This window comes from Lynx canadensis, chromosome A2, assembly GCF_007474595.2.
Source record: "Lynx canadensis isolate LIC74 chromosome A2, mLynCan4.pri.v2, whole genome shotgun sequence".
Classification (NCBI taxonomy): Eukaryota; Metazoa; Chordata; class Mammalia; order Carnivora; family Felidae; genus Lynx; species Lynx canadensis.
This window is the reverse complement of record NC_044304.2, coordinates 2,057,105-2,083,997: the sequence shown is the minus strand read 5'-3', so window position 1 is coordinate 2,083,997 and position 26,893 is coordinate 2,057,105. Positions and strand designations below refer to the sequence as shown.

The 26,893-nt window shown below is 49.0% G+C and overlaps 2 protein-coding genes across 3 annotated transcripts in view; both read left to right on the top strand.

Annotated features, from left to right (window-relative positions):
• The window catches only part of LOC115502601 (zinc finger protein 77-like), a 135,819-nt gene that overhangs the window by 7,159 nt on the left and 101,767 nt on the right, over window positions 1–26,893 (top strand). The window lies entirely within an intron of this gene.
• LOC115502609 (zinc finger protein 77-like) lies at window positions 3,100–26,783 on the top strand. 2 transcript variants are annotated; one of them, XM_030298172.2, is made up of 4 exons: window positions 3,100–3,205; window positions 22,807–22,933; window positions 24,180–24,360; window positions 24,768–26,783. In XM_030298172.2, exons 1-4 carry the CDS (start codon window positions 3,203–3,205, stop codon window positions 26,461–26,463), a joined length of 2,007 nt encoding a protein of 668 aa, XP_030154032.1. In that variant the 5' UTR covers window positions 3,100–3,202; the 3' UTR covers window positions 26,464–26,783. The 2 variants fall into 2 exon arrangements, with proteins under 2 accessions (XP_030154032.1, XP_030154004.1); XM_030298144.1 differs by lacking the exon at window positions 3,100–3,205 and having other exon boundaries at window positions 22,521–22,933.

The following is a 26,893-nucleotide window of genomic DNA, read 5'->3' as shown; positions in this document are numbered from 1 at the left end:
TATGTTCCTTTTTTATGTAACAAAGAAAGCAAGATAGGTATATGAAATTGTTACTTTTTGCATAAATACTGACCAGATGTACAGGAAATGAATTGCTGAAGGACATGCTACCAGAGAGTCTTAGAAGGATTTCTGAATCCCAGGCTGGATTTTTTTATATGTGGCATTTATTTATTATTAATCCATACCAAGAAAGAAATGTTTAGTTTGTAAGTCAAAAGGGATTTATTTTTGATTGGAAGTCACTTTTCTACATAGGAAATTATTCTCAAATATGTTCCTCTTCTTTATTTTATTTTATTTTATTTTTAATATATATATGAAATTTATTGACAAATTGGTTTCCATACAACACCCAGTGCTCATCCCAAAAGGTGCCCTCCTCAGTACCCATCACGCACCCGCCCCTCCCTCCCACCCCCCATCAACCCTCAGTTTGTTCTCAGTTTTTAACAGTCTCTTATGCTTTGGCTCTCTCCCACTCTAACCTCTTTTTTTTTGTTTTTTCCTTCCCCTCCCCCATGGGTTCCTGTTGAGTTTCCCTCTTCTTTAAAAAAAAATGTTTAATGTTTCTTTATTTTTGAGACAGAGAGCGGGGGAGGGGCAGTGAGAGGAGGACAGGGGATCCGAAGCAGGCTCTGTGTTGACAACAGGGAGCCCGATGAGGGGCTCAAACTCATGAACCTCAAACTCAGGACCCGAACTGAGGTTGGACACTTAACCGACTGAGCCACCCAGGCGCCCCTATGTTCCTCTTCTTTTTTTTATTTAAAAAAAATTTTTTTAACGTTTATTTATTTTTGAGACAGAGAGAGACAGAGCATGAACGGGGGAGGGTCAGAGAGAGAGGGAGACACAGAATCTGAAACAGGCTCCAGGCTTGGAGCTGTCAGCACAGAGCCCGGCGCGGGGCTTGAACTCATGGACCACGAGATCATGACCTGAGTGGAAGTCGGACACTTAACCGACTGAGCCACCCAGGCGCCCCTATGTTCCTCTTCTTAAAAAAGAAACAGCAGATCTCAAATGGAGTCACTGGTGCTAAGTCCCACATCAGCACCGGGAGATTTAATACCTAATCTAATTGCAGTTTTGGCCTCTCTTGAGGAACGTGAACTTCACCGGTCAGTCTGGAATTTCTGGTCAGCACCAGTGAGATAACCTGCCTGATACACACACTTTCCACCAAAGGAAGGTGACCTTGCCTGAAACAATCCAGCCTTTGCTAGAAACTTCTTTTCCCCATCCCCTTCTTCTTAAGAAAGGCTTCTATTTTGTGTGGTTCCTCAGAGCTCCTTTGTAAGATGAGATGTAGTCTGATTCATGAATCGTGAAATAAAGCCAAATTACATATTCAGATGTGCTGAGATGAATTTTATTTCTTAACACCCTGAACACTCCTTTTTATGAAAGTGAATAATACCTTTTTGCAAAACAGAGAAAATTGATTTTTATAATTATGTTTGTAAGTAACAGGGTCAATGATGCTGGAGTTTACACTTCTCTACCCAACGCTGGGGGCGTTATTTTTGAAATGAGCAGTCGTATTAAATGCTGCTGATGTATTTAGTGTTTCAGGTCCAACATAAATTTATTTCAGCTTTTAATGCTTTTATTTCATTTCACTTTTTTCAGCTTTTGTTACTTTTAAATCAGTTAAAATAGGAATTCAATTGCCTTCAGGATATCGTAGCCTTTAATTGTACAAAATTCGCTAGAGATCTGAAAAACCTCTCCTTGCAGAGTGTGAAAGACGACTCAATGAAGAAGGTAGCCCTAAAAGAGTCACTCAAAATACAGTCGGAAGGACATTCAGGAAGCTGGGACTACGCACGTCCCCTGTTTCAATTTTCAGAACACCGTGAACTTTTGACTTTTGTCAATTGCAATTCCACCTCCTCCTGGAACACTTCCTCCTACTGGGGACCGAAATAGAGATCATGTAATGCCTGTTAGCCAAGTAGCCAATCGTGTATTAGACAGTCAGTTTAAACTCTGCCAGCACCAATCATAATTCTTTCAAAACAACTTATGTAACCTTGTATTTTTTTGCCTTTATAAGCCTGCTCTCCTTGTTAGCATTTCGGAGCACACTTTGTATTTTGACTCTGGCTCTCCGGATTGTAAGCCCTAAGACCCCAAATAAACGCTTTGGGTTGCTTTACAGTCTTGTGGGCTTTTGGGCTGAAAAGAGTAAAATGCAGGTCTGAGAATTCCAACATCCCACCCCTGTGGCTGTGCTGAGGGGTGAGGTTGACTGACCTTAAGTCCCAGAGGTGGGGGACGGGAGAGGAGGCGGGGCCTCCTAGGTGAAAGGTCACAGGTCAAAACCCACGGACCCTGGCTCTGCCCTTACTGTTGAGGATCTTTGTTCTTTTTTAATATATATATTTTAAATGTTTGTTTATTTTTGAGAGAGAGAGACAGAGCTTGAGCAGGGTAGGGATAGATAGTGGCAGACACAGAATCTGAAGCAGGCTCCAGGCTCCGAGCTGTCAACACTGAGCCCGACAAGGTACTCGAACTCACGAACAGCCAGATCATGACCTGAGCCCAAGTCGGAGGTTGAATCCACGGAGCCACTCAGGCGCCAGGAGGATCTTTGTTCTTAAACAAAAGTCACAGATCCGCTCTTGACCTCGCCCCCGCGCCAACCCTTGACCCTAGGGCTCACCGGCCCCTCCCGTCCGTCCCCTCCTGTCCAAGCTCCCGACAAGGGGCGCTCCGCAGGGAAACTGAGTCAGGATCTCACGGTCCAGGAGGAAGACGCAGGCAGGATGGGTGGCCGAGCTGCAGGCGCCGGAGGTCCAACCGCAGGGAGCGGTCTCAGCTCTAAGCCCACGCTGGCCAGACACGTGTGTCCGAACGACCTGTCACTCAGGACGCAAGGGGCAGGGTCTGGGAGGGTTGTCCAATCAGGGGGGGCAGGGGCGGTGCGGAGGCGCGGAGGCACTGTGGGTGGGCAACCGCAGGCCCGGTCTCGGAGGGGGCGGGGTCCGGAAGACGAACCAATCAGGACGCATGGTCCCGTAGCGCCGTCCAATCAGGACGGGGGGCGGGCGCGCTCCAGAGGCGAGTCCCTCGCTGCCCTGCTGCCCTGCGTCGGAGCGCACCTGCCTCGCGCGGCGTCTAGCTCGGTCTCGCGGTCGGTGTCGTACAGCCGCTTGCCTGGACGCCGGGACAGTCCGGAGCGGGCTGCGAGATGGTGAGTGCGCGGGTTTGGGCGGAGCCCCGAGGGGCTGGTTCGAACCGGCCGGAACCGGCTGGAGGGGGCCCCGGCCCAGGTGGCACCGCCCCTGGGGGTCCTAATCCGAGCCTGTGCCTTCGGCCGGGAGTGGGGCTGCAGCGTCCTGCCCTTTCCTCCTCTTCCCGGTCCCCACCCGGGTCGTCCTTGGGCGGGGGTCCGAAGCGAGGGTGGGAGGACCCCAGCGCCGGCGATCAAGGGCTCGGGGGCAAGTGGGGGTGGCTGAGGTGGAAGGCCCCCGCCCCCCACCTGACAGATAAAATCAAATCCATACTTGGTTAAGGAGACTTTGTTCTTGCTAAAAAACAAAATTCAGCTGAGTAATTGGCTTTATTCAATGATTCATGAATCGGGCAGCATGCCATCTCGCGGATACAAGGGAGCTCGGAGGAGCTGCACAAAATGAAAGGCTCACAGGCAGGCGGAGTGGGGACAGGAAGTTCTATTAGACAAAAAGTGGATGGATGGTGGGAGGTCACCTTTCCTGCCGGGAGGGCAGGGGTCTAGCAGCCCGGCGACCTCACTAGTGCTGACCAGGTCGTTCCTGATTGACTGGTTTAAGATTCCATTTCTGGGAGAGGCCGAAACTGCAATTAAGTTAACTCTTGGTCTGGTGACAAGGAGCTTAGTATGAGGGACTCCATTTTGGCTCTGTTGTCTTGTTTTTAACATTCCGAAGACCGCTGCAGAGGACACTGGGTTCGGAGACTCCCCCCACCCCCCACCCCCAGCACCTCCAATACTCAGAAACGGGCTTTCTGTATGAGGAGCAGTGACCGAAAGGTGTTTGGACAGGAACGGGCTCCCTGTGCTCGGAGGTTTCTTTGCTCAGGTGGGCAACTCAGTGCTTGTTCTGACCAGGTGCCGATGGGGAGGCAATGTCAGGGGCCTGTGGGGAGGACAGTGGCCTGGATAAACTTTGGGTAGGAAAGGGGCGGTGGCCGACAGTTGGTCAGACCAGTGTCAAATGAAGAATGCGAATTGAGGAGGAGAGACAGGTATTGAGAAGAATGATTGCAAAGGCTGGGAGGGAGGGGACTGTTGCACTAGAGGCAGGGGCCGGGCAGGGGGTTGGGGGGCTGTTGCATTAGGGGCAAGGGCTGGGTGGGGGGGAGCTGGGGGGGCTGTTGCATTATGGACAGGGGCTACGTCGACAGGGAGGACACTGAGTATAAGACCTGCGAGTGTCTCAAGAGTCGTGTAGAAGGAGAGGAGGAAAGAAACTAGGCATGAGCAGGTGTGGTGCTGACGTTGGGGTTCCCTGAGGCCAGCCTGTCCCCCTGTCCCCAGGAGGGGCTGTGTGTGGCTCAGCCTGAGAGCAAGCCCACGTTCAGGGGTCTGGAGGAAGGAGAGAAGCCAAAGCAAAGTGGGACCAGCCAGCATTTTGTGCCCCTTGGTCACGGGGACAAGCAGCTGAGCTGATCACAGATGAGGCACAAAGTGTGGGTGTGGGGGGGGGGGCTGCGCGTGGCCCTGTCGTGGGTGAACCAGGGGGACTTCCTGTGAGTCTTCTCCTGGTCTGACGGGGGAGGGGCCCTCGTGCAGCCTGCTGTTTTCCAGACCCCGACAGGGTGGGGGAGGGAGTGCCTTTCCCTTCCACTGAGGTTTTCCTGGGAGCACAGGGCTCAGGTAGGCGTCTCCATGTCACCTGTGAGCAGGACCTGTCACCCTGTCCAGCCCAGCACGGATGGCTCTGTCCTCCGCCAGCCTCGCGTTGAGCAGGTGTAAAATGCCCGAGTTCTTTCTGCCTCCTTTCTTCCCCTTCAGGGCAGAGGGTAGTAAGTGTGTCAGGTCGTTCCTGTCCCTGCTGACTCGGGTTACTGGGGGCTTTATCCAGAGAGCGTCCCCTGGGGAAAAGTGTCTCAGGACAGAACTGTCCTTCTCCATGAGGGTTGGGGGTTCCACGCCTTCATGCAGGTGGGTGGAGTCATGCATCAGAGGATTCTGTCTTCCTGATCTGTCCCCTGAGAATTGCCGGTGTCAGAGACGCACACAAATTCTGTGAACTGAGACGGGTTCAATTCTAACGGTACCAGGTCCCTGTTCTCTGAAAGGGATAAACAGCTTCCATTCTTGTGAAACCACACAGGGGCCCTAGAGCCGCCCCTCCCACTGTGGCCTTGACCTCAGGGTGGAAGCCGTGATGCTGCACCTGGTTGTCCACACAGCAGCTTGGGGTCCCCGTGTCATTCGGATGACCCGGGTTGCTGGAAGCTGGGGCCTCCTCTGGGCTGGGGACCGGCCACCCCCAAAGCTGGGCCTGGTGGGAGGCGAGGGAAGGTGCGGTGGGGTCTCGCTCACCTGCAGGTGGCCTCCAGCCCCCGGGATCAGTGGGGACCAGTGGGGAAGGGGCTGGGGCCGTCCTGGGGTGTCTCCCGAGGACCGGTGTTGGCATCGTCCAAGGGGTTGTGGGGTTAAGTGGGATCTGTGGAAACAGGAAGTCTGTGCAGGTCAGACTGAGGGAAGGCTCCTCGGGGTCAAGTGCCATTGGAAGGGTCATGAACATAAAGCGTGTAGGATTCAGATCCTAAACTGGGAGGGTTTCCTCTCTGGTGAGAATTGTGGCCCCAGAGGAGGGGGTTCAGGGCGTGTGGAGCTCAGAGTCCAGTCCCCAGGGGTCTCTGGTCCCCTCCTTCCATCCCAGAGGACCGGTGTCAGCAGGGAGAGCTTGGCGCTCATGGGGGACTGGGTGTCACTCTCTGCACTGGGGTGTCATGTGTGGTGTGGGCGCCGTGGGTGACCAATCTGAGCGGCTCCTGCTCTGGTGCTCGGCCCGATGTTCCTGGAGAGGCTCTCGCTGCCCTGGGAATCCAGTGTGGGTGACACTTAGGACTTTTGTCCCTTGGCCATACCTCTTTGTGCTGGCAGCTTTCCGTGTCGTCAGCCCCCAGCAGGCGTCACTCGACCTGATCTCTGTTGCGGTGCGAGAGGGGAATGTCAGCAGTGCCACCGTGATGTGTGGCTGCCCAGGGCTCGTCTGTGTCTCTCGGGCGGGTGCTTGCGGCTCAGTGTGTCCGGTGAAGCCCTCCGTCCCGGGATGGTGGGGCGTGGGGTCTCCAGTTCATGTTTTCCTTTTGTGGGCTTTGCTGCTGCCGGCAGTGTGGTCTTGTCTCCAGGGTAAGTGCCTCGTAAGTCCTTCTGCGCTGGGGGGACATTGCATGTTGTAGCTTGTAAGTTACACGTTAGCAGGAAACGGGGTGCGGAGTGTGAACCACGTGTCGGTTTTGGGTCCCGTCACTTGCGACTTCATGGCGTCCAGCTCGAGTGTGTGACACGGGGTCTCCTGGACGTCACACGTTGGTTTATCTGATTCCTCCAGGGCTGAGCATTTCTCACGTGTGGGTTCCCTCTTCCGTGGAAGCGTTTCCAGCGTGTTGTCTCCTGTATCTCACGTGTCTGCTTCCTGATGATCTGTTTCCTTCATGTCCTGGACATGTGTCTGTTTCATTTCTCCCTGCTGTGTTTTCTCCACGTCAGGGTGTATCCTTTCTCTGGGTTGTCTGCGTGGATGGATCCTTCACGTTGTTGGTAGAGTTGAACTTCCCGGTCTTTTCCTGTGTAGATGACCATCTTTTGTTCTGTGAGAAAACTCCTCCGTTGCTCAGGTCATAATCATACGTGCTGGAACTTTCTGTGTGTTCCACTTGTTTCCACGACAGTTAAATCCACAGGACTCAGTTACTGTCCATGACGCTGATGATTCTCTTTACCCTTTAGAAAACCAGTCTTCCCTGGCCCCGTGTGTCCCAGTGTCCCTGTCTCTGCTGCTGTCCTAGGGTACCTGCTGGGTGTATATCCACCAGCCTAAATCAGGGGCACGTTATCTGTACATTCCCTTTGCCCATCAGGGTGTTTTTCTTCCTGTTAATGCCAAGTGTTCTAATAACTGATAACTTGAACATTTTTTTTACTGTTATTTTTTAGAGAGAGTGCATGCGCAGGGGAGGGGCAGAGAGAGAGGGAGACAGAATCTGAAGCAGGCTCTGCACTGTCAGCTCAGCGCCCGATGCGGGGCTCAAACCCACAAACTGGGAGATCATGGCCTGAGCTGAAGTTAGACGGTCAACTGACTGAGCCACCCAGGTGCCCCTAATTCTGTTGACTTTAAACATAAAACTGGGGCGCCTGGGTGGCTTGATCAGTTAAGCGTCCGACTTCGGCTCAGGTCATGATCTCACGGCCCGTGAGTTCGAGCCCCGCGTCGGGCTCTGTGCTGACCGCTCAGAGCCTGCAGCCTGTTTCCGATTCTGTGTCTCCCTCTCTCTCTGACCCTCCCCTGTTCATGCTCTGTCTCTCTCGGTCTCAAAAATAAATAAACGTTGAAAAAAAAATTTTTTTTTTTTTTCAACGTTTTTTTTTTTTTTTATCTATTTTGGGACAGAGAGAGACAGAGCATGAACGGGGAGGGGCAGAGAGAAGGGGAGACACAGAATCGGAAACAGGCTCCAGGCTCCGAGCCATCAGCCCAGAGCCTGACGCGGGGCTCGAACTCACGGACCGCGAGATCACGACCCGGCTGAAGTTGGACGCTCAACCAACTGCGCCACCCAGGCGCCCCGAAAAAAAATTTTTAAAATAAAACTGTCAGGTGATCTCTCTTTTCCAACATGGACCTCTACGTGAGGGTCAAAGGGGCAGGGGCCGCTGCACTGGACGTGCTGTGATATATCAGGGTGGGAGGCTGAAGGCTCTGGAGGGTGGATGTGAGATTTCCAAGGACCAACCTCAGTGCTTTCGGACATGGTGGTTGTGTGTGTGTGTGTGTGTGTGTGTGTGCGCGCGTGTGTGTGTGTCGGGGGGTTTCTACACAGTGTGTCCATTGAGTGTCACCAGTGCCATTAGTGTGTTCAACTGAGCCTGCGTATGGGGCACGGTACTCACAGCGAAGGTGTAAAACGGGCTGAACAGAACAGACCTGTTGAAGCACCTGCCTGGTAAACTGGGTCCCTGGATCCCTGGAAGTTAGAGGTGTGTTCCCCAGGTAGGGATAGCAAGTTCTCACAGCACTGCAGCCACGGGATAAGCAGTGGGGTATCTACAAGAGAAGGTTCTGTCCAGTGAGATAACATGTAAGCCGTGCCTAAACCGTATTCATGTCCGTGAGGGAGGGAGCTGTGTGAAATCCGCTCGTGTTAACAGACTTCCCTGGGTTGTACGTGGACAGGTGGGACCAGGGAGTAGGCGCTTTCTGTGGATTTATGAGTCTCGGGATTGAACATATTGTGTTGTTTCGGGCCAGTGGTTTCATGCATGTGTAGTGGTGAGTTTTGGCTGTTGGAGCATCTCTGGCGGGGCCAGATTGTTATTTGGGCCAAACCAGAGTTGTCCCTTTTTATTGAAGCCACGGTTACTAGATTTCCAATATTGCTTATCCTTCATGGGCCCGGTTGTTGGGTATCTCTTAGCAATTCTCTCAAGTATTATTCGGGAAGAACATCCCTTTGGACCAAGACAGAGGTTTGCCTCTCGGTGTTCTTGAGTTGCTTTTCATTTTTTGTTTTCGAGTTTTTTTTGTTTGGAAAAAAACATCAGCAAAAATGGCTTCTGTTGGCCTCCAGGGAGTCAGATCTGGAGCCAGGACCCTTCGTAATGCCAGAGAAGTCAGTTCAAGTAGGGCATCTCATCAAATTGGGACAGAGGAGCCATTTTTTTTTTTTTTTAAATTTTTTTTTTTTTCAACGTTTATTTATTTTTGGGACAGAGAGAGACAGAGCATGAACGGGGGAGGGGCAGAGAGAGAGGGAGACACAGAATCGGAAACAGGCTCCAGGCTCCGAGCCATCAGCCCAGAGCCCGACGCGGGGCTCGAACTCACAGACCGCGAGATCGTGACCTGGCTGAAGTCGGACGCTTAACCGACTGCGCCACCCAGGCGCCCCCAGAGGAGCCATTTTTAATTGGTTCCCGTGTGGGTAAGGACATCTTGTCTCTATAATAGTCCAAGGTCATGAGCTCCCTTACAGGCATGGCGACTGGCCTTATAAACATTTGTGGTTTTACCCTCGGCGAAGGTACAAGGCCAGAGGAAGGGCCAGTTGTTCAGCATGTCGAGCTGAAGTAGCCCAAAGGTAAAGTGCTGCTCAGTGACCTCAAGGGACTTGCAGTCGCATCCCCAGCACGATATTTGCCATTTTCAATTTGTAAATAAGAGTCGTCAGTAAAGCGTGGAACCTGTGCGTCAGTGAGAGGCGCTCCCTGTTTGCATGGGGGGTCGGAAGGTGCCGTGTCCGTGCCAAGCAGTCACAAGGGGTTTCACGTGGGTCCAGGATCAGGCGCCCTACGTATCGATCCTGAGTTTGAGCAACCTGCAATATTTCTTTAGAGACATTTTGTCCTTTCAAGGCCAAAAGGTGTAACAGGTGGATTCGGGCTTCCTGGGAAGAGGTCTGAGAAGGGGAGCAGAGACCGAAACCATCTACATATCATCAGAGAGCAGAGCCTTCAGCAATTTTCCATCATCCAGACCAGCTTTTGAGATTCAAGAAAAGCAAGAAAGCCTGTGCCGCCCTGGGCGTGAGTGCCCTGGCGTGTTTCTATTCCTTTCAAATCAAAGCGGACACATTGGTCATCCCTACTGGAATATGAAAATGCACTGCATAGGGTAGTTATATCAAAAAGCTGCTTTCCGTGGGAATGGATGTCAGTAGTATTGGAGGTTGGGAATGATGGCGTGCCAAGGGTTAAATAAAAGATGTTCAGGGGCGCCTGGGTGGCGCAGTCGGTTAAGCGTCCGACTTCAGCCAGGTCACGATCTCACGGTCCGGGAGTTCGAGCCCCGCGTCGGGCTCTGGGCTGATGGCTCAGAGCCTGGAGCCTGTTTCCGATTCTGTGTCTCCCTCTGTCTCTGACCCTCCCCCGTTCATGCTCTGTCTCTCTCTGTCCCAAAAATAAATAAACGTTAAAAAAAAAAAAAAAAAAAAGATGTTCAGGGGCGCGTGGGTGGCTCAGTCGGTTGAGTGGTTGAGCATCTAACATCAGCTCAGGTTATGATCTTGCCGTTTGTGAGTTCGAGCCCCGCGTTGGGCTCTGTGCTGACAGCTCAGAGCTTGGGGCCTGCTTCAGATTCTGTGTCTCCCTCTCTCTGCTCCTCCCCTGTCCAAAAAAAAAAAAAAAAAAGATGTTTAAGGGGCATTTCATCCCCTGGTTAGGTATTTTGAGTACCTTCATCCAGTTCTAGAATTACTTTCCCTTTGTGGGAGAATGAAATTCCAGCGTGATCCCTTCTGAGGATCCGTGCAGTGAATGACTAGAGGTGGAGGAACTAACGTGAAAATGGTGTGTCTGTCACACGGGACTAGACACAAGGGGGGGCGGGTTCAGAGGCAGGAACCTGTGCAGGTTCATTAGAGACCCCACTGTTGGAGCCCCGTGAGCTCTCAGCGGCGGGACCTGCTTCACAGCGTAGGTCCCGTGTCAGGCGGCACAGAGAGAGTCCCTCCCCATCTGGAGAGTGGTTTCTCCAAGCTGATCAGGAGGGAATTTGGGGCAGCGCCCCTGTGGTCCTTAGAGCCCAGCCGTTGGGCATGAGGAGGGCTTGGGAGGGGCCGGGAGGAGGGCTCCCACCTGGAGCATTCAGGCTGCTGGTAACCTTCCCTCACATGTCCTGGATGCTGGCAATAATAGTGCAGACTAGGAGGTATTTGGTGGGTTTTTCTTAAATGTTTGTTTATTTTTAGAGACACAGAGTGTGAGTGGGGGAGGGCAGAGAGAGGGAGACACAGAATCTGAAACAGGCTCCAGGCTCTGAGCTGTCAGCCCGGAACCCGACGCGGGGCTCAAACCCACAAACCGTGAAATCATGACTTGAGCTGAAGTTGGATGCTCAACCAACTGAGCCACCCAGGCGCCCCTTAAAAAGAAGCCTTCAGTTGCCCGAGGTGAAAATGAAGAATTCTAGCTCTCTTTCTTTCATGTGGGGTGTCAGTGGCCTAGTTTGTCAAAATAACTAAATATGCAGGGCACGAGGTTTCCCAGCCCATCCTGGTCCTTTTAACTAAAAAGAAAGATTCCAGTCCAGCCCATTAAATGCTACCTGGTGGATTCCACATGTGAAGAAAGACCGGAAGTCTAAAATAAACAACTCGGGCAACGACAGATGTTGGCGAAGATGCGGAGGAAGAGGAACCCTTTTGCACTGCTGGTGGGGATGCAAACTGGTGCGGCCACTCTGGGAAACAGTATGGAGGTTCCTCAAAGTTAAAAATAGCACTGCCCTATGATCCAACAATTGCACTACTAGGTAGTTATCCAGGGGATACGGGTGTGCTGTTTCAAAAGGGCACATGTTGGGGCGCCTGGGTGGCGCAGTCGGTTAAGCGTCCGACTTCAGCCAGGTCACGATCTCGCGGTCCGTGAGTTCGAGCCCCGCGTCAGGCTCTGGGCTGTTGTCTCGGAGCCTGGAGCCTGTTTCTGATTCTGTGTCTCCCTCTCTCTCTGCCCCTCCCCCGTTCATGCTCTGTCTCTCTCTGTCCCAAAAATAAATAAAAACGTTGAAAAAAAAAAACAAAAGGGCACATGCACCCCCATGTTGATAGCAGCACTATCGACAAGAGCCAAAGTATGGAAAGAGCCCCAAATGTCCATCAATGGACAGATGGATAAAGATGTGATATATATGCACGATGGAGTATTAGTCGGCAATCAAAAAGAATGAAATCTTGCCATTTGCAACTACGTGGATGGAACTGGAGGGTATTCTGCTAAGCGAAATTAATCAGAGAAAGACAAATATCATATGACTTCACTCCTATGAGGAATGAAAGATACAAAACAGATGAACATAAGGGAAAGGACGCAAAGGTAATATAAAAACAAGGGGACAAAACATAAGAGGCTCTTAAATACAGAGAACAAACTGAGGGTTGCTGGGGCAGTTGTGGGTGGGCGGGATGGGCTAAATGGACGAGGAGCATTAGGGAGGACACTTGTTGGGATGAGCACTGGGTGATATATGTAGGGGATGAATCACTGGAATCTGCTCTGGAAATCATTATAGCACTATATGATAACTAACTTGGGTGTAAATTTAAAAATAAAATTAATTAATTAAAAAAAAAAAAGACCAGTTGGAGTCCATTGTAATAGCCACGTACAGATTCATCAGGCTTTTGAGTGGAAACCTGAATTTTGTGTTCGTGCAGTCTTTGGAAAAGCTACTGTTGGGGCACCTGGCTGGTTCACTTGTTGGAGTGTGTGACTCTTGATTTCAGAGCTGTAGGTTCAAGCCCCCACATTGGGTGTAGAGATTACTTGCAAATAAAAAAAACTTAAAAAAAAAAAACAGGTACCTTAATTGCTTGGTGGGGATTTCCAGCCAGTGTCATAAGCATCTTTCCAGAAATGGGCGTCTGTCTCTCTCGAGTTAGTTTCATCCCATGTGTGGCCTGGGCCCCAGCAACACGCATGTGGACTAATTGATCTAAATCTGGGAAACCATGTTGGTAAGTTGAATAGCTGTGTTATGTTCTTCAGCGAGCTTATGGGTGTTCCCGGGCACTTCTGGAAACTTCTGTCTTAGTCCAGGGAACATGAGAAACATGGGGTTTCAAATCTTGAGATGCTTTACCTTAAAGAGGCTGGGTTAACAGGTTGAGGTAAGGAGGGATCAAGGGCAGGTTCAGAAGAAAAGGGAAGTTCAGAGCATGTCGAGGGAAGTGGTTGGAGGCAGGTCCTGGGTGTAGAGTGAAGCCGGGGCAGGAGAGAAAGACCCTTCGGAAGCCATTTGTCATATTTCAGTTGTTTGCCTTGGTTCAATTTAAATAGTCTTTTGCAAAGAGGTACACTTAGATCCTGAAAATATTTGCAAGTCTCGAGGTACTGAATAAAATCTGTATCAAATTCAGTTTGCTGGATTCATGACTTCCTAATTTTTTTCTTTTCCTTTTCTCTTTTCTTTTCCTTCCTTTTCTTTTCTTTCCTTTCCTTTTCCTTTCTTTTCTTCTTTCCTACCTTCTTAATTTTTAATTTTTTTCCCTAACAATATTCAATAAAACAAGTTTGGGGAGATCGAAAGTTCCCCATAAAGGCCCTTGTAGTTGTAAATTATATTTGTTCAGTTGCTCATTTTGTTAGAAATGCACAAGGACGCACCATGGTTTTTAAACCTAAGATTGGCCAGGGTCCCAGTTGGGTCCCCCCTCCATGCGCTTTGATAACTGGAATCCATTTCTTGGTAGTTTTCTCTAGACCAGAAAAAAAGTTTATAGACACTGGTCTCTACAGGAGTAGCCTTGTTCCAGAAGAAATCAGACGAAGGGCCAGCGCATTTCCAACAGGCATGGTTCCAAGAGGAACAGTCCAGTTCTGGAAAGCAGTCGGAACAAAAATGAGTTCTCTGAGAAAGGACAAGCCCCTAAAACAGGTTCCGAATAATCCCCCGAGAGCAGAGACACAGGAGAGCGCAGACCCAGGGAGTGGGGCTCTGATCCCAGCACAAAACTTAACCTCCGCTACAGGGTTGGGGAGAAAACAGAGAGCTCATTGGGCTCTGTGGGACCTGCACCTGTTTGCTCGCCAGCCTGGAGTGGTTGGGGTCTTCTCTGGGATCACTAACGTTAACCTTAACAATGAAACCGTCAGGGGTGCCTTGGTGGCTCAGTCTGTTGAACTCAGATCGTGATCTCGTGGTTCAAGGGTTTGGCACCCTGTTGGGCTCTGTACTGACAGCCCAGAGCCTGGAACCTGCTTTGGATTCTGTGTCTCCCTCTCCCCCCTCCCCTGTGTATACTCTCTCTCTCTCTTTCTCAAAAAAAAAAATTAAAAAAATTAAAACTGCCAGTTATTTTTCAGCGAAAATGGGATTACCTGGGAATAGCAGAGAATTATAATTTGGGACACGCCAGCCCCAGCAAAACCACAGGCAAGTCTGCAGAAGAAACGGAAGAACAAAGGGAGGAACGCTCTTTTCTAGAGGAGAGGGGACATTGGGAGGGGCTGTGGGAAACTAAACAACGATTGGAGCAAACTACAGGAATCCAGGTGTAGTGGCTTCTCATTGGCTGGACTGTGATTGTCTCTCATTGGCTGGACTGTTGCCAGAGCAGGAAAACCCTTCCTTCCTACTCCTGGGACAGTAATATACCTCATGTAGACTTGCAAAGTTCTGTTCTTGATGGTGAGGTTTAGGGCTTGAGAGCTTCCCCTGCTGGTTTCCCCACTCAATTCTAAACAGAGTTTTCTCATGTTTTCATATTCATGTACTTTAAAAACTGATTTCTATTGGGCAAAATCCCACCAGTTCTGTAACATATCTCCCGTATCCTGAGAAATTTGTGTTACATTTCAATATGAGAAATAGTGCCCTTTGGGGCGCCTGACTGGCTCAGTCAGTAGAGCACGTGACTCTTGATCTTGGGGTTGTAAGTTGGAGTTGCACGTTGGACAGAGAGATGACTTAAAACAAAATCTTAAGTTCAAAGAGAACAGAAATAAATCCCATAACAAAGCCACAGACAAACCTGATTGCAGATTTAATGGGATTTTTTTTTTTTTTTAAATCTCTTGATGTTTTGGGAGAGTTGATATTATGGTCTCATTTTGGAAGACACACAGCATCTCTTCATTTATTTCATTGTGTTGTGGTGTCACTGAATGACGTTTTGTAGGTTTCCCATTAAGTTACTTTATACCCTTCATGAGACATATTTTAGGACTTAAGGAAAATTAGTTTAATAGCAGTTATAAAGGCTAATGTTAGAAAGTATTTTTAACACTTAATTTTCAACTGCTCACTTCTAGTGACTCATTGTACCCTGAGATTTATTTTTATGAGTTTGCCTCCTGCAAACTAAAAATCCGTTTCTGTGATAATCTTTCTATTCTTTTCGGGCGCGAGCTACACACTCATTTGAGTTAGGAGTAAAGGAAAAAATGTGTTTCGGTTACAATATTCTCCTTAGGTGAAACTACATTGTTAGTTTGCTCTCTAAACGATTATAAAACATCAAGCGTGTACTGCCCTTGAGCAGTAGAGAGATTTCTATGTCTATCATTACCGGTAGCTCAGGGTGAGAAGCACATTTGGATGCTTGAAAACTTGAAATGTGGTTTCATGTGAATCCATTTAGAAAACCTCACTTATCTAACAGCTAAAAGTGCAGAGGAGGAGATAAAGAGGGATTTATTAAACTCTTTGTCTCCAACCATGCAAAGTAACCTGTGAAGGCACCTTTCGTTCCCATCCTGGTACATGCAGCGGGGACAGGTTTTAAATGGGAACCAGCCCTTCTCCTCAAATGCATTTGGCAGATTTATTTATTTATTTTTTAATGTTTGATTTTTGAGAGAGAGAGCATGAGGGGCAGAGAGAGAGGGAGACAGAGGATCCGAAGCAGGCTCCGCACTGACAGCAGAAAGCCTGAACGTGGGGATCCAACCCATGAACGGCGAGATCATGACCTGAGCCGAAATCAAGAGTCGGACACTTAACCGACTGAGCCCCCCGGCCGCCCCCACCAATTCCTTGTTTTCGGTTGCAGCGCTGACTGAGCCCTCACAGGCATGTACATATGCATCCTCAGCAACTTGTTCCCGATCTCCCATTTCACCACCAAATAGGGAGTTGGCTCTAGATTTAGTGTGGACAGCATGGTTTTCTGACGGTGCATGTTTCCATGTGGTTTGTAAGCCAGTCGTCACGCATGTGTGATGACATGAGGCAGGCGTGTCCTCAGCCTGTATGGATTGGAAGCCTGTGGTTTGTCTTTTTTTCCATTAGTGGCATAAGTTGTACTTCTTGAAGAGTCAGTGTTTAATCCGTGTTGCATTTCTGGAATAAAATAGCCTTGGTTTTGCTGTCAAATGTTATTTCTACATTTATGTATAAGATTTCCTTCTAAAAAGACTTCAGTCTTGGGCGCCTGGGAGGCTCAGTTGGCTAAGCCTCTGACTTCAGCTCAGGTCATGATCTTGCGGTTCACGAGTTCGAGCCCCGCGTCGGGCTCTGTGCTGCCAGCCCGGAGCCTGGAACCTGCTTCGGATTTTGTGTCTCCCTCTCTCTCTGCTCCTACCCCGCTCGCACTCTCTCTTAAAAAAAAAACAAAAAACAAAAAAAAACACTAAAAAAGAATTAAGAAAAAAGTATTAGCCTGTATGCATGTTGCGTTTTAATACTATTTAAATTATTCGTTTCCTGTGTTGGTAATGCCCTGTGATTCCTTTCTACAGTTGGGAATCACAAATGTTAAAATACTTGGTGCTTGGCTCACGCAGTGTTTGAGGTTTGCATTTAGAGTGTGGGGGTAGTTGAATCTACGGGATTCATTTCTTTAATGACCAAGGACGTCCTCAGATGCTCTGTTCCCTTGCATCATCTCAGGTATGTTACCAGTTGGTACACATTCATTCCTTCTCTTCTGTTCTAAAACACCTGTAGTGTCTCCTCAATCTGCTTAATCTCCGAAACTGTCATTTTGTTTCTTTTTCATACTTCCTTTAATTTGCCCGATTTCTATTGTTTTTGATGACAAATGCCAAAAGATGAAGAAGGATATATTTTTAGCTTCTATGACTTTTTAAAAACAGCTTTCGTGGAGGTGTAGGTTCCGTACCATGAAGATTATCTGCTTAAAGTAGAAATTCGGTGGCATTTATTGCAGTTACAGAACTGTTCAACCATTCTCACTTTCTCATTTTAAAACATTTTAATCATTCCATAAAGATAATTTGCATCAGTGGGTGGTCATCCCCATTCTAGTGTATCCCTACCCTGGGTTCTAGACAATTTCTTAATCTTTCTCTCTATTGATTTGCTGAGTCTGTACATTTCCGTATAAATGATATCCTGCTCTGTGTCTTCGTTGTGAAGTTTGTTAGTGTTCTCGAGGTTCATTGATTTTGTGAATCAGTACCCGGATCAGTACTTCGTTGTGCGCATTTCTGAATAATATCCCATTGTTTGAATACACAGTGGTCATTTTGAAATGGGTTGTTAACCTTCAAAGTAAAACTGTCATTAATTTTACCAGCAAAAATGGGTTCATCCTGGAATAGGTGAGAATTGCAACTCGGAAAAGCAGGCTACAACGAGACCAAAGGCAAGCCAGAGAGCAGAGGAGAGGGGAGGCTCTTTTATAGAGGAAACTGGGAATTTGGCAGGGGGACGTTGTAAACAAAAAGTCCATTGGAGCAAGCTGGACGCGGAAGTATTGCGGCTTCTCATTGGCTGGGCTGTGACTCTCTCATTGGCTGGGCTGTCACCACACCGGGAAATAATCTTCCTCCTGTTGCTCTAGTAAAGTGATACCCACTTGTAACCGCAGGGTCCTCCTCTTGTTGTTGGGTCTGCAGTTGACCATGAGTGGTAGGGTGTCAGAACTCCACGTGCTGGCCTCCTGACTCCATTCTTAACAAGGTTTCCCTGTATTAATTCTCACAATTTCCTCCCCCCCCCCTTTTTTTTAATGTTTATTTTTGAGACAGAGACAGAGCATGAACGGGGGAGGGGCAGAGAGAGAGGGAGACACAGAACCGGAAGCAGGCTCCAGGCTCTGAGCCATCAGCCCAGAGCCGATGCGGGGCTCGAACTCACAGACCGCGAGATCGTGACCTGAGCTGAAGTCGGCGCTTAACCGACTGAGCCAACCAGGCGTCCCTTCACAATTTCCCCTTTTGATAGAGACCCTTTCTTAAATGCATCATTAAGAGTCAGTTTTCCATATTTAGTGGTTTTGTTCCTTGGTGCCACGAAGGATCTTTCCTGATCGTCATGTCCCACGTCATAGGGAAACCACATAGCAGTTGGAAGCTCGTTAAGGTGACATTTGAGTAACAAGAAAGATTAGAGGGGAGCAGTGTCAGGCACTTCTCATCTCCAGTCCCTATTTATGAAGAGAGTAAGCGTTGGAGATTATCTCCTCATGGGTACGTCACTTTTATAACGTTTTGGCACGTAACAACTGGGAAGGAGAAGTGATGTGGGAATTCCAAATTGTGTGATGGTTCTGAACCAGGACCCTAGATCTGAAAGTAGCTAATCGAATATTGGCAGTTTTCAGACTCAGGGAAAAATTAAAAAAAAAAAAATTTAACATTAATTCATTTTTGAGAGACAGAGTACAAGTGGGGGAGGTACAGAGACAGAGAGAGAGACACAGAATCCGAAGCCGGCTCTGGGCTCTGAGCTGTCAGCACAGACCCCAATGTGGGGCTTGAACTCAACGAACCGTGAGATCATGACCTGAGCCGAAGTTGGACGCTTAACTGAGCCACCCAGGGACCTCCAAATTTTTTATTCTATTGATAAAAACCGGGAGTCGTGTATTCCTCCTGGAATTTGCATACAGTAGGAACTGGGTCGGTAGTTTATGGGGGTTAGGAAGCACAGGGTACCAAGGGTTAACAATGGCATATGTTGCTCAGAGGTTCCAGACAAACCTCTATCTTCAGCCGTTGGGTTTTCACACCAGTAAAAACAGGCCATTACAGGGATTAGTGTAGAGGATGATGGGCCTCTGAGGCTTGTAATGTTCTATTATGGGCCTGATGCCTTAAAGAGCTTTTTTCTTTTAATAAAAAAAATTTTTTTAATGTTTATTTATCTTGAAAGAGAGAGAGGGAACATGTGCGCACAGGGGAGGGGGGTGGGGAGAGGTAGAGCGAGAAGGAGAGAGAGAATCCCAAGCAGGCTCCGCGCTGTCAGGGTGAAGCCCAACGTGGAGGGCGAACTCACGAACTGTGAGATCATGACCTCAGCTGAAATCGAGTCGGGCGCTTAACCAGCGGAGCCACCCAGGCGCCCCAAGAGTTTCTTTATTTATAGGTATTGATTAATTGCAAGGAGGTCCTTTGAGAGATCTATTTTCATCTTGATGGGAGATACACTGTGGATTCTGCCAATATTGCTTAAGGATTTTGCCCAGGAAGAGGAGGGTAGGGAATCCAACAGAGACAAATGATCAGTGACCCCAGGTCCATTACAGTGTGTCAGAGATAGAGCGGATAAAAGATGTGGACTGGCCATGTATTTCCTTTGGTTGGCTGTTTCGATTACTGTTTTCAGATTCTGGAATTATTTCCTCTGTCGAATAGGGGTGTAGGAACTCTCTCTCAAAGGGTCTAGACAAAGGGGAGTGGGTTCAGAGACAGGAACCTGTTAACGTTTACTAGAGATGCTGCCTCCCCCCTGCCCCCCCATTGGAACTGTTTTAGGCCTTCCAGGCAGAGGCTACTTTACAGCAAGGGGTTGGGCACCGAGAATGTAGCTCTCCGGTCAACAAGGACAGAGATTCATTCCCGATGTGGAGAATGGTTTCTCTGAGCTGCTTATGAGGGAGGACTGGGAAGAGTCCCTGTGGTTCCCTAGAGCCCCGTCACTGGGGATGAGGAAGGAGGACGTTGGAAAGGCCGGCTGGAGGGATGCAGGTATGGGAGCACTTAAACTGGTAGCAAGTGGTCTTTTTTCCAGTGTCCTGGCCCTTTGCAAGAATAGGAGAACCTAGTTAGTTTCTGGTTTTATTTAGGAACCTGCATTGCCAGAATGGAAAACCAAGAATTTTAGTGGTTTTGGGGCACCTGGGTGGCTTCGTTGGTAGAGCATGCTATTCTTGATCTCAGGGTCATGAGTTCAAACCCCACTTGGACATGGACTCTACTTCAAAAAATAAATAATGGGGCGCCTGGGTGGCTCAGTCGGTTAAGCACCTGACTTTGGCTTAGGTCATGATCTCATGGTTCGTGGGTTCAAGCCCTGCACCAGGCTCTGTGCTGACAGCTCAGAGCCTGGAGCCTGCTTTGGATTTTGGGTCTCCCTCTCTCTCTCTCTGCCCCTCCCCTGCTCATGCTCACTCTCTTAAAAATAAGTAAACATTAAAAAATTTTTTTAAATAATAAAAATAAACCAGTAAATCAAAACAAAGAATTTTAGTGGTATTTTTGTAACTCATCTAGGATGTGTGTGAGCCGTTTGCCAAACTAAATCTGCAGTGGACATATTTTACCATTCTATCCCGGTCCTCTTAGTGAAAAGGGAAAGATAACTGGCTCTGCCCTTTATTTTATTTTATTTATTTAATTAAAAAAACTTTTTTTTTAACGTTTATTTATGTTTGAGACAGAGAGAGACAAAGCATGAACGGGGGAGGGTCAGAGAGAGGGAGACACAGAATCTGAAACAGGCTCCAGGCTCGGAGCTGTCAGCACAGAGCCCGACGCGGGGCTCGAACTCATGGACTGCGAGATGATGACCTGAGCCGAAGTCGGCCGCCCAACCGACTGAGCCACCCAGGCGCCCCACTGGCTCTGCCCTTTAATAAACATAGACTTAGATGCTACCCGGGTGGATTCTGTATCTACAGGTGGACAATTTTCTTTAAAGAGAACGAGTTGATTTTAATTGTCATGAACAAGGCTGATCGTGATGCACTGTTGACCTTAAAAATAAACCCAAAAATGGCTTGTCTGGGAATAGCAGAGAATTATGATTTGGGACATGTGAAGCCCCAGCAAAAGAACAGGAACATCTGGAAAAGAAAGGGAGGAACACTCTTTTGTAGAGGAGAGGGGGCCGTTGGGCGGGGCTGTTCCAAACATGAAGTCCTTTTGAGCAAACTGGGGTTTCCATGTGTAGTGGCTTCTCATTGGCTGGACTGTGGTCGTCTCTCATTGGCTGAGATGTGACTCTCTCACTGGCTGAGCCCTGGCTCTCATTGGCTGAGCCATGGTTGTCTCACATTGGCTGGGTTGTGACTGTCTCTCATTGGCTGTGTTGTGACTGTCTCTCATTGGCTGGGCTGTGACCGGCTCTCATTGGCTGGGCTGTTGCCACCCCAGGAAATAATCTTCCTTCCTCCTGCATGAGCAGTGATGCATTATGGGTGTGCAGGTGCGTCTCTCCGTGTTGTGTCTGCCCTTGGCCCTGAGCGGCAGGTTGGGGAGCTTCCCCTGTGGACTCCTGACTGCACTTCAGTCGTGTCGCCTTTACTCAGCCTGGAAGAGGTGCCGGGCTCCTGGGTGGTTTTCATCGCGGGCGATCGGGAGTCGTGCCGCGGAGAGCAGAGCGCGTGCGCACGCGTGTGTGTGATGGCGCTCGTCCTCCCTGGTCTGGGGCAGGTGGATACGAGGAGCGGACCTGCCGTGTTGGGTGGGAACTCCACGTTGCTCATGTTGGGGGTCCACCAGACTCTTCCAAAGCGGCCTCCCCCGCTTACATCCGCAGCAGGATAAATGAAGGAGAATGCGCCCTGCTCACGTCCTCGCCGGCGCTTCCTGGGGCGTCTTTATAGCCAGTGTGGTGGGTGCGAAGGGGCCTCTGCTGGTAGTTCGAGGTGCGTGTCCCGCGTGACGAATGTCTAGCATCTTTTCATCGACCTGTTTTCCATTTGTATATCTTTGGAGAAGTGTCCACTCACTTTCTTTACCCATTATTTAATCATATTATTTTTCTTTATATTGTTGTCTCTTAGTTTTTATGGTTGTCATTTTTGAAATGTTTGAAATATAAGATTTAACAGGTGTGTGATATGCAAACCCCGGTTACAACTACAGTTGAAGTAGAATTTCCTTTCTTCTAGGTGATATGGTTGGGTTTTTTTTTTTTTTTTTTCCTCTCATTAAGTTTTGAGAACATAGTTTTTGCTTAAGCAATCTCTGATGTTTTAAAAAAGTAATTTTTTTACTCTGTGTTTCACGAGCGTGGTGTCAACCCTTATTCCTCTAAAGTTATGAATTAGCCTTGTTTTTTTTTTTCTCTGTTAAAGCTGTCTCTGGATCTGTCCCCATCAATCCTTCAGGGACTCTTCCTTCTGGTGCCCTTTTCCTTGACTTCTGGGCACTGGGTCAGAGGACCTGCTTACGCTCAAGTTTCTTCAGCATCCAGAACTTGTTTTGCACACTAGGTGTGCCAGGCACCCGGGCCCTGGCCTTTGCCCATGCCCACAGTCCACCTAATCCGCGGAAAGGGTCATGTCTGCCTCTGTCGGAAGAGAGGGGACTCCACCAGGCTTCTTGCCCTTGTTCCTTCCAAGGCGAGAGCTGCTCCCATCAAGCAGCCCTGGAATCTGAGTGTCCACACCATCCTGACATTCTGGTTCCAGTTCTTGGAGCTGATGACACATAATCGTCTTTTTTTTTTTTTCAACGTTTATTTATTTTTGGGACAGAGAGAGACAGAGCATGAACGGGGGAGGGGGCAGAGAGAGAGGGAGACACAGAATCGGAAACAGGCTCCAGGCTCTGAGCCATCAGCCCAGAGCCTGACGCGGGGCTCGAACTCCCGGACCGCGAGATCGTGACCTGGCTGAAGTCGGACGCTTAACCGACTGCGCCACCCAGGCGCCCCACATAATCGTCTTTGAGCAAGCCAAACGTGTGTCCTCTGATTTGTGTGTTGTCCGAGTGAATGTCTCACTTTTCAGTCTGTACAGTACTGGTCTGCTCAGATGTGTCTCAGTAGAAATAACCCAGTAAATTGGGCGTGTGTAAGTCCATGTCAGCTGTTGTCATCACCCTCTGTTGTGACTCAGGGGTCCTAGGAATGGAGTGCAGCTCCCCGCCTGTCACCCTTCATCCTCCCACACACATGGATGATGATGGAGCTTTGCTGCAATAGAGTGTGTGGTATGTTTCAGGCCTCTGTGGTCTTTGAGGATGTGGCTGTGTACTTCACCCCGGAAGAGTGGGCTTTGTTGGATCGAGGTCAGAGGAAGCTCTACAGAGATGTGATGCTGGAGACCTGCAGGAACCTGGCCGCAGTGGGTAAGGATGGCTCCATACCTTCACTAGTCTTTTAGGGAAGAGATGTTTCTTACAATTGTCCGATTTTGCTGGGGCCGAGGAATGGGAGTACGTTGGAGAAGAGACAGACACGGTCCAAGCCTTCATGGAGCCTACCTGGAGTCACATACCTTTTCCAGGAACACAAAGTTTTGTTGCTCCTAATCAAAGTCTGAGACTCTCTAATTTTATCAGTGTGAGGATGGTCTCCAGTGTTGCTCTGGGGCAGAGAGTGCTGCTCTGTGGAAGATACACTGGTTAATACACCTGTGTCATGGTAATCATTCTGCAGTTAAACTCACACTTCGTCATCTTCGGTGACTCTGAAGACCAAATTAAACAGCCCGTCTTCCAGACTGCTTGTTGCTCTTCAAATCCTCCCTCCTGCCGAGCTGTCCTCCAGGGGCAGGACCAGCAGCCACACACACCACCCACCCTCCCAATGGCAGCTGGGACAGTGCAGGCGGGCTTCACTGAGGGCCTCCGTGCCTTCGGAACAGTCCAGCAACCCTCGTTTGGACCAGGTTCTGGAGAAAAGAATGGCATTTGGAGATACCCATTAGAAACAAGACTCAGTCTTTGTTTGAGAAGGGTGATGGTTGTCATTTACCTGGCTTTCCTGTTGGACTTTTCATCCATCCTCATGCATGTGGTGAACCTCTTACACAGGTAGCGTGTGGATGTGTGTATCTTGCCCAGTTCCTTCTTTTCTTTCATTTTCTTTTTTCTTTTCTGTCCTTTTAATATGTATTTATTTTGAGAGAGAGAGCGTGAACATGAGTGTGGGGGGGCGGGGCAGAGAGACAGAGGGAGAGAGAATCCCCAGCAGGCTCCAGGTTCAACAAGGCGTCCAACATGGGGCTCAGTCTCAGGACCTCAAGATCATGACCTCAGCCAAAATGAAGAGTCGGACACTCAACCGACTGAGCCACCCAGGCGCCCCCTACTTTGCTTTTCTGATAATACCTATTTCCACGTTAGTCACCATCTATTTTGAAGTATTTCTAAGTGAATGGGCTTCCATTTTATACACTTTTCCCATTATTGCCAAAGCCCCAAATCACTAGGGTCCTGAGAATTTTCCTTTGGTCACCTGTCCATTCATTCTGATGAACTTCATTCACATTTGGGATCAGCATATAAATAGAAATCTGCATATGGTCTGTTTTCTTACCTTTACACATCAGATCATTCCCAAGAATTTAAATTATGCTCCCAATTCTTGCAGATTGTTGCACTCAAGTTAAAACTTGTGGATCAAGGACTCAGCTGAATATTTTGGAGAATGAACTATCCAGTGAAGAGAAAATAGTAAGATTTACAAGAAATGATCCCTGGGCTCTTTTTCGAGAAAACCCGGTGTTTCATAACATTGGTGATCAGTCCCAATCCCAGGAGAGGCGTTTGAGGTGAGTGCCTCTCCCCGTAGGAGAAAGGGGGATCTTCCCAGATTGATCGACTAACTCGGAATTAAAGAAAAAGTATAAACCTAGCCCCGTAATTGTGTAGTTGGAATTATACAATATAATATCTTCATAAATGTGATGTAGATATTGATCATCAGAAACATAATTGAGTTCAAAACGTTTATCGGGAGAACCCGCATGTAAGAAATCCTGACGGCATTTCTGGGCCCTTCTCCTGAGCACGTAATTTCTTCCACTTTACAGCAGTATAGGCGGTACCACCAACATGCCCATTCCTTGAAAATGGCTACTGGTAATGCGATAATCATGAACAAACATCAATAGGTCATTAATAAAGAGATCACTTATAAGCGTCATCCCCTAACCGTGTGCCTTCCTATTTTGAACAGAAGTCCTTTGGTGGAGAGTGTCTGTGAACGTATTGAAGGAGATCAATGTGGAGAAACCCTGAACCCGATTACAAGTCTTACTGTGCATGAGGGGTATCCCACTGGAGGCAAATCCTGTGAATGTGCTAAGTGTAGAGAAGCCTTCGCAGATGGTTCCTTCCTTGAGAAACTGCGAAGATCTCACCCAGGACTCAAACCTAGTCCTGGTGAGGAGTGTGGCCCAGCCTGCAGCTCTGTCTCGAGCCTCAGCACTCACGTGGACGCAGACCTTGTAGAGAAACCCTATGAAGGTCAGGACGCTGGGAGAGCATCTGACACATACGCGAAGAGTCTCAGTAGTAAAATATCTCTAGAGTGCAAGAAATGTGGAAAAGCTTTCACTTGCACGTCTTCCTTTCAGGGTCATGTGCGAGGTCCCTGTGGACAGAGTGTCCATGCGTGTGACGTGTGTGGGAAAACCTTCTTGTATCACTCCTACCTTACACGTCATGTGAGAACTCACACAGGGGAGAGACCCTATGAATGTATGGAGTGTGGGAAAACCTACAGTTGCCTCTCATATTTTCGAGAACACATGAGATCACACACTGGAGAGAAACGCTATGAGTGTAAGGAGTGTGGCAAGACATTCAAGTACCCTGCATCCCTGCAGGGACACCTGATGACGCACACTGGAGAGAGACCTTATCTGTGTCAGCAGTGTGGGAAAGCCTTCAGTTGTCCCAAATACTTTCGAAGACACGTGAGAACGCACAGTGGGGTGAAGCCCTATGAATGTACGTTATGCGAGAAAGCCTATAGTTGTTCCTTATCCCTCCGGGAGCACGTGAGGACGCACAGCGAAGAGAGGCCCTATGAGTGTAAGGAGTGTGGGAAGGCTTTCAGACACCCCCGATACTTCCAGAGGCACGTGAGGATGCACAGTGGGGTGAAACCCTATGTGTGTAAGGAGTGTGGGAAAGCGTACAGTAGTTCCACGTCGCTTCAGGAACACGTGAGGTCGCACACGGGGGAGAGACCCTTTGAATGCCAGCAGTGTGGGAAAGCCTTCACGCGTCACTCCTCCCTCCAAGGTCACGTGAGAGCACACAGTTTGGAGAAACGTTATGAGTGTACGCAGTGCGGGAAGGCCTTCCGTTGGTCCTCGTCCTTGCAGAAGCACGTGAGAACGCACCGTGAAGAGAAGCCCTATGAGTGCCAGCAGTGCGGCAAAGCCTTCTGGTATCCCGCGAACCTGCGGGCGCACGTCAAGACCCACACGGAGGAGAGACCTTACGAGTGTCCGCACTGTGGGAAAGCCTTCAGTTGTCACTCCTCCCTGCAAGTACACGCGAGAAAGCACAACGGAGTGAAACCCTACGAGTGTAAGGAGTGTGGGAAGGCCTTCTGGTATCCCGTGAACCTGCGCGCTCACGTGAGGACGCACACGGGAGAGAGACCTTACGAGTGCCAGCAGTGTGGCAAGGCCTACAGGTGTCCCGCAAACCTGCGGGTCCACGTGAGGACGCACACGGGGGAGAGACCCTACGAATGCCAGCAGTGCGGGAAGGCCTTCAGGTATCCCGCAAACCTGCGGGCGCACGTGAGGACACACACAGGGGAGAGACCCTACGAATGTCCGCACTGTGGGAAGGCCTTCAGGTACCCCACAAACCTGCGGGCGCACGTGAAGATGCACACTGGGGAGAAACCCTGAATACACAATCACGCTGTTTTCCCTCATATCTTATTGTAAGTCCAGTCAGACACACGGGCAAGAAACGTGATGTACGAGTGTAAAGAATGTTGGAGAACCTTCAGTCATAGCACCTCATTTATTTTGTACATAAAGCGTCAGGGCTGGACGGCAGTTTTTGTTATAAATTTTCTCGTGCCTCAGAAGTGCCTCGTCTGTAATAGGGATCTCTGTTGTGTTTATTTCCACTGCATGCTGCTGATATGAACACCCAAGATAAAACATTCCTGAACATCCCCAGTTTCTGTATGAAATATATTTTGCTATCTCAGACATGAAAAGACTGTACAGTTCTATAAAATGTGTCTCATTTCCACGACGATGTCTCCTGGACCCAGGGCTGATCAGTGGTCTGTACGTGTATCTCGTCCTCTGGTGCAGAGACTAGAAT

Coding starts and splice junctions, on each gene's coding strand:
- LOC115502609 (XM_030298144.1), top strand. CDS start 22,762: ATGATGATGGAGCTTTGCTGCAATAGAGTGTGTGGTATGTTTCAGGCC. Junction 22,934..24,179: donor CAGGAACCTGGCCGCAGTGG/GTAAGGATGGCT, acceptor CAATTCTTGCAG/ATTGTTGCACTCAAGTTAAA. Junction 24,361..24,767: donor TCCCAGGAGAGGCGTTTGAG/GTGAGTGCCTCT, acceptor TATTTTGAACAG/AAGTCCTTTGGTGGAGAGTG.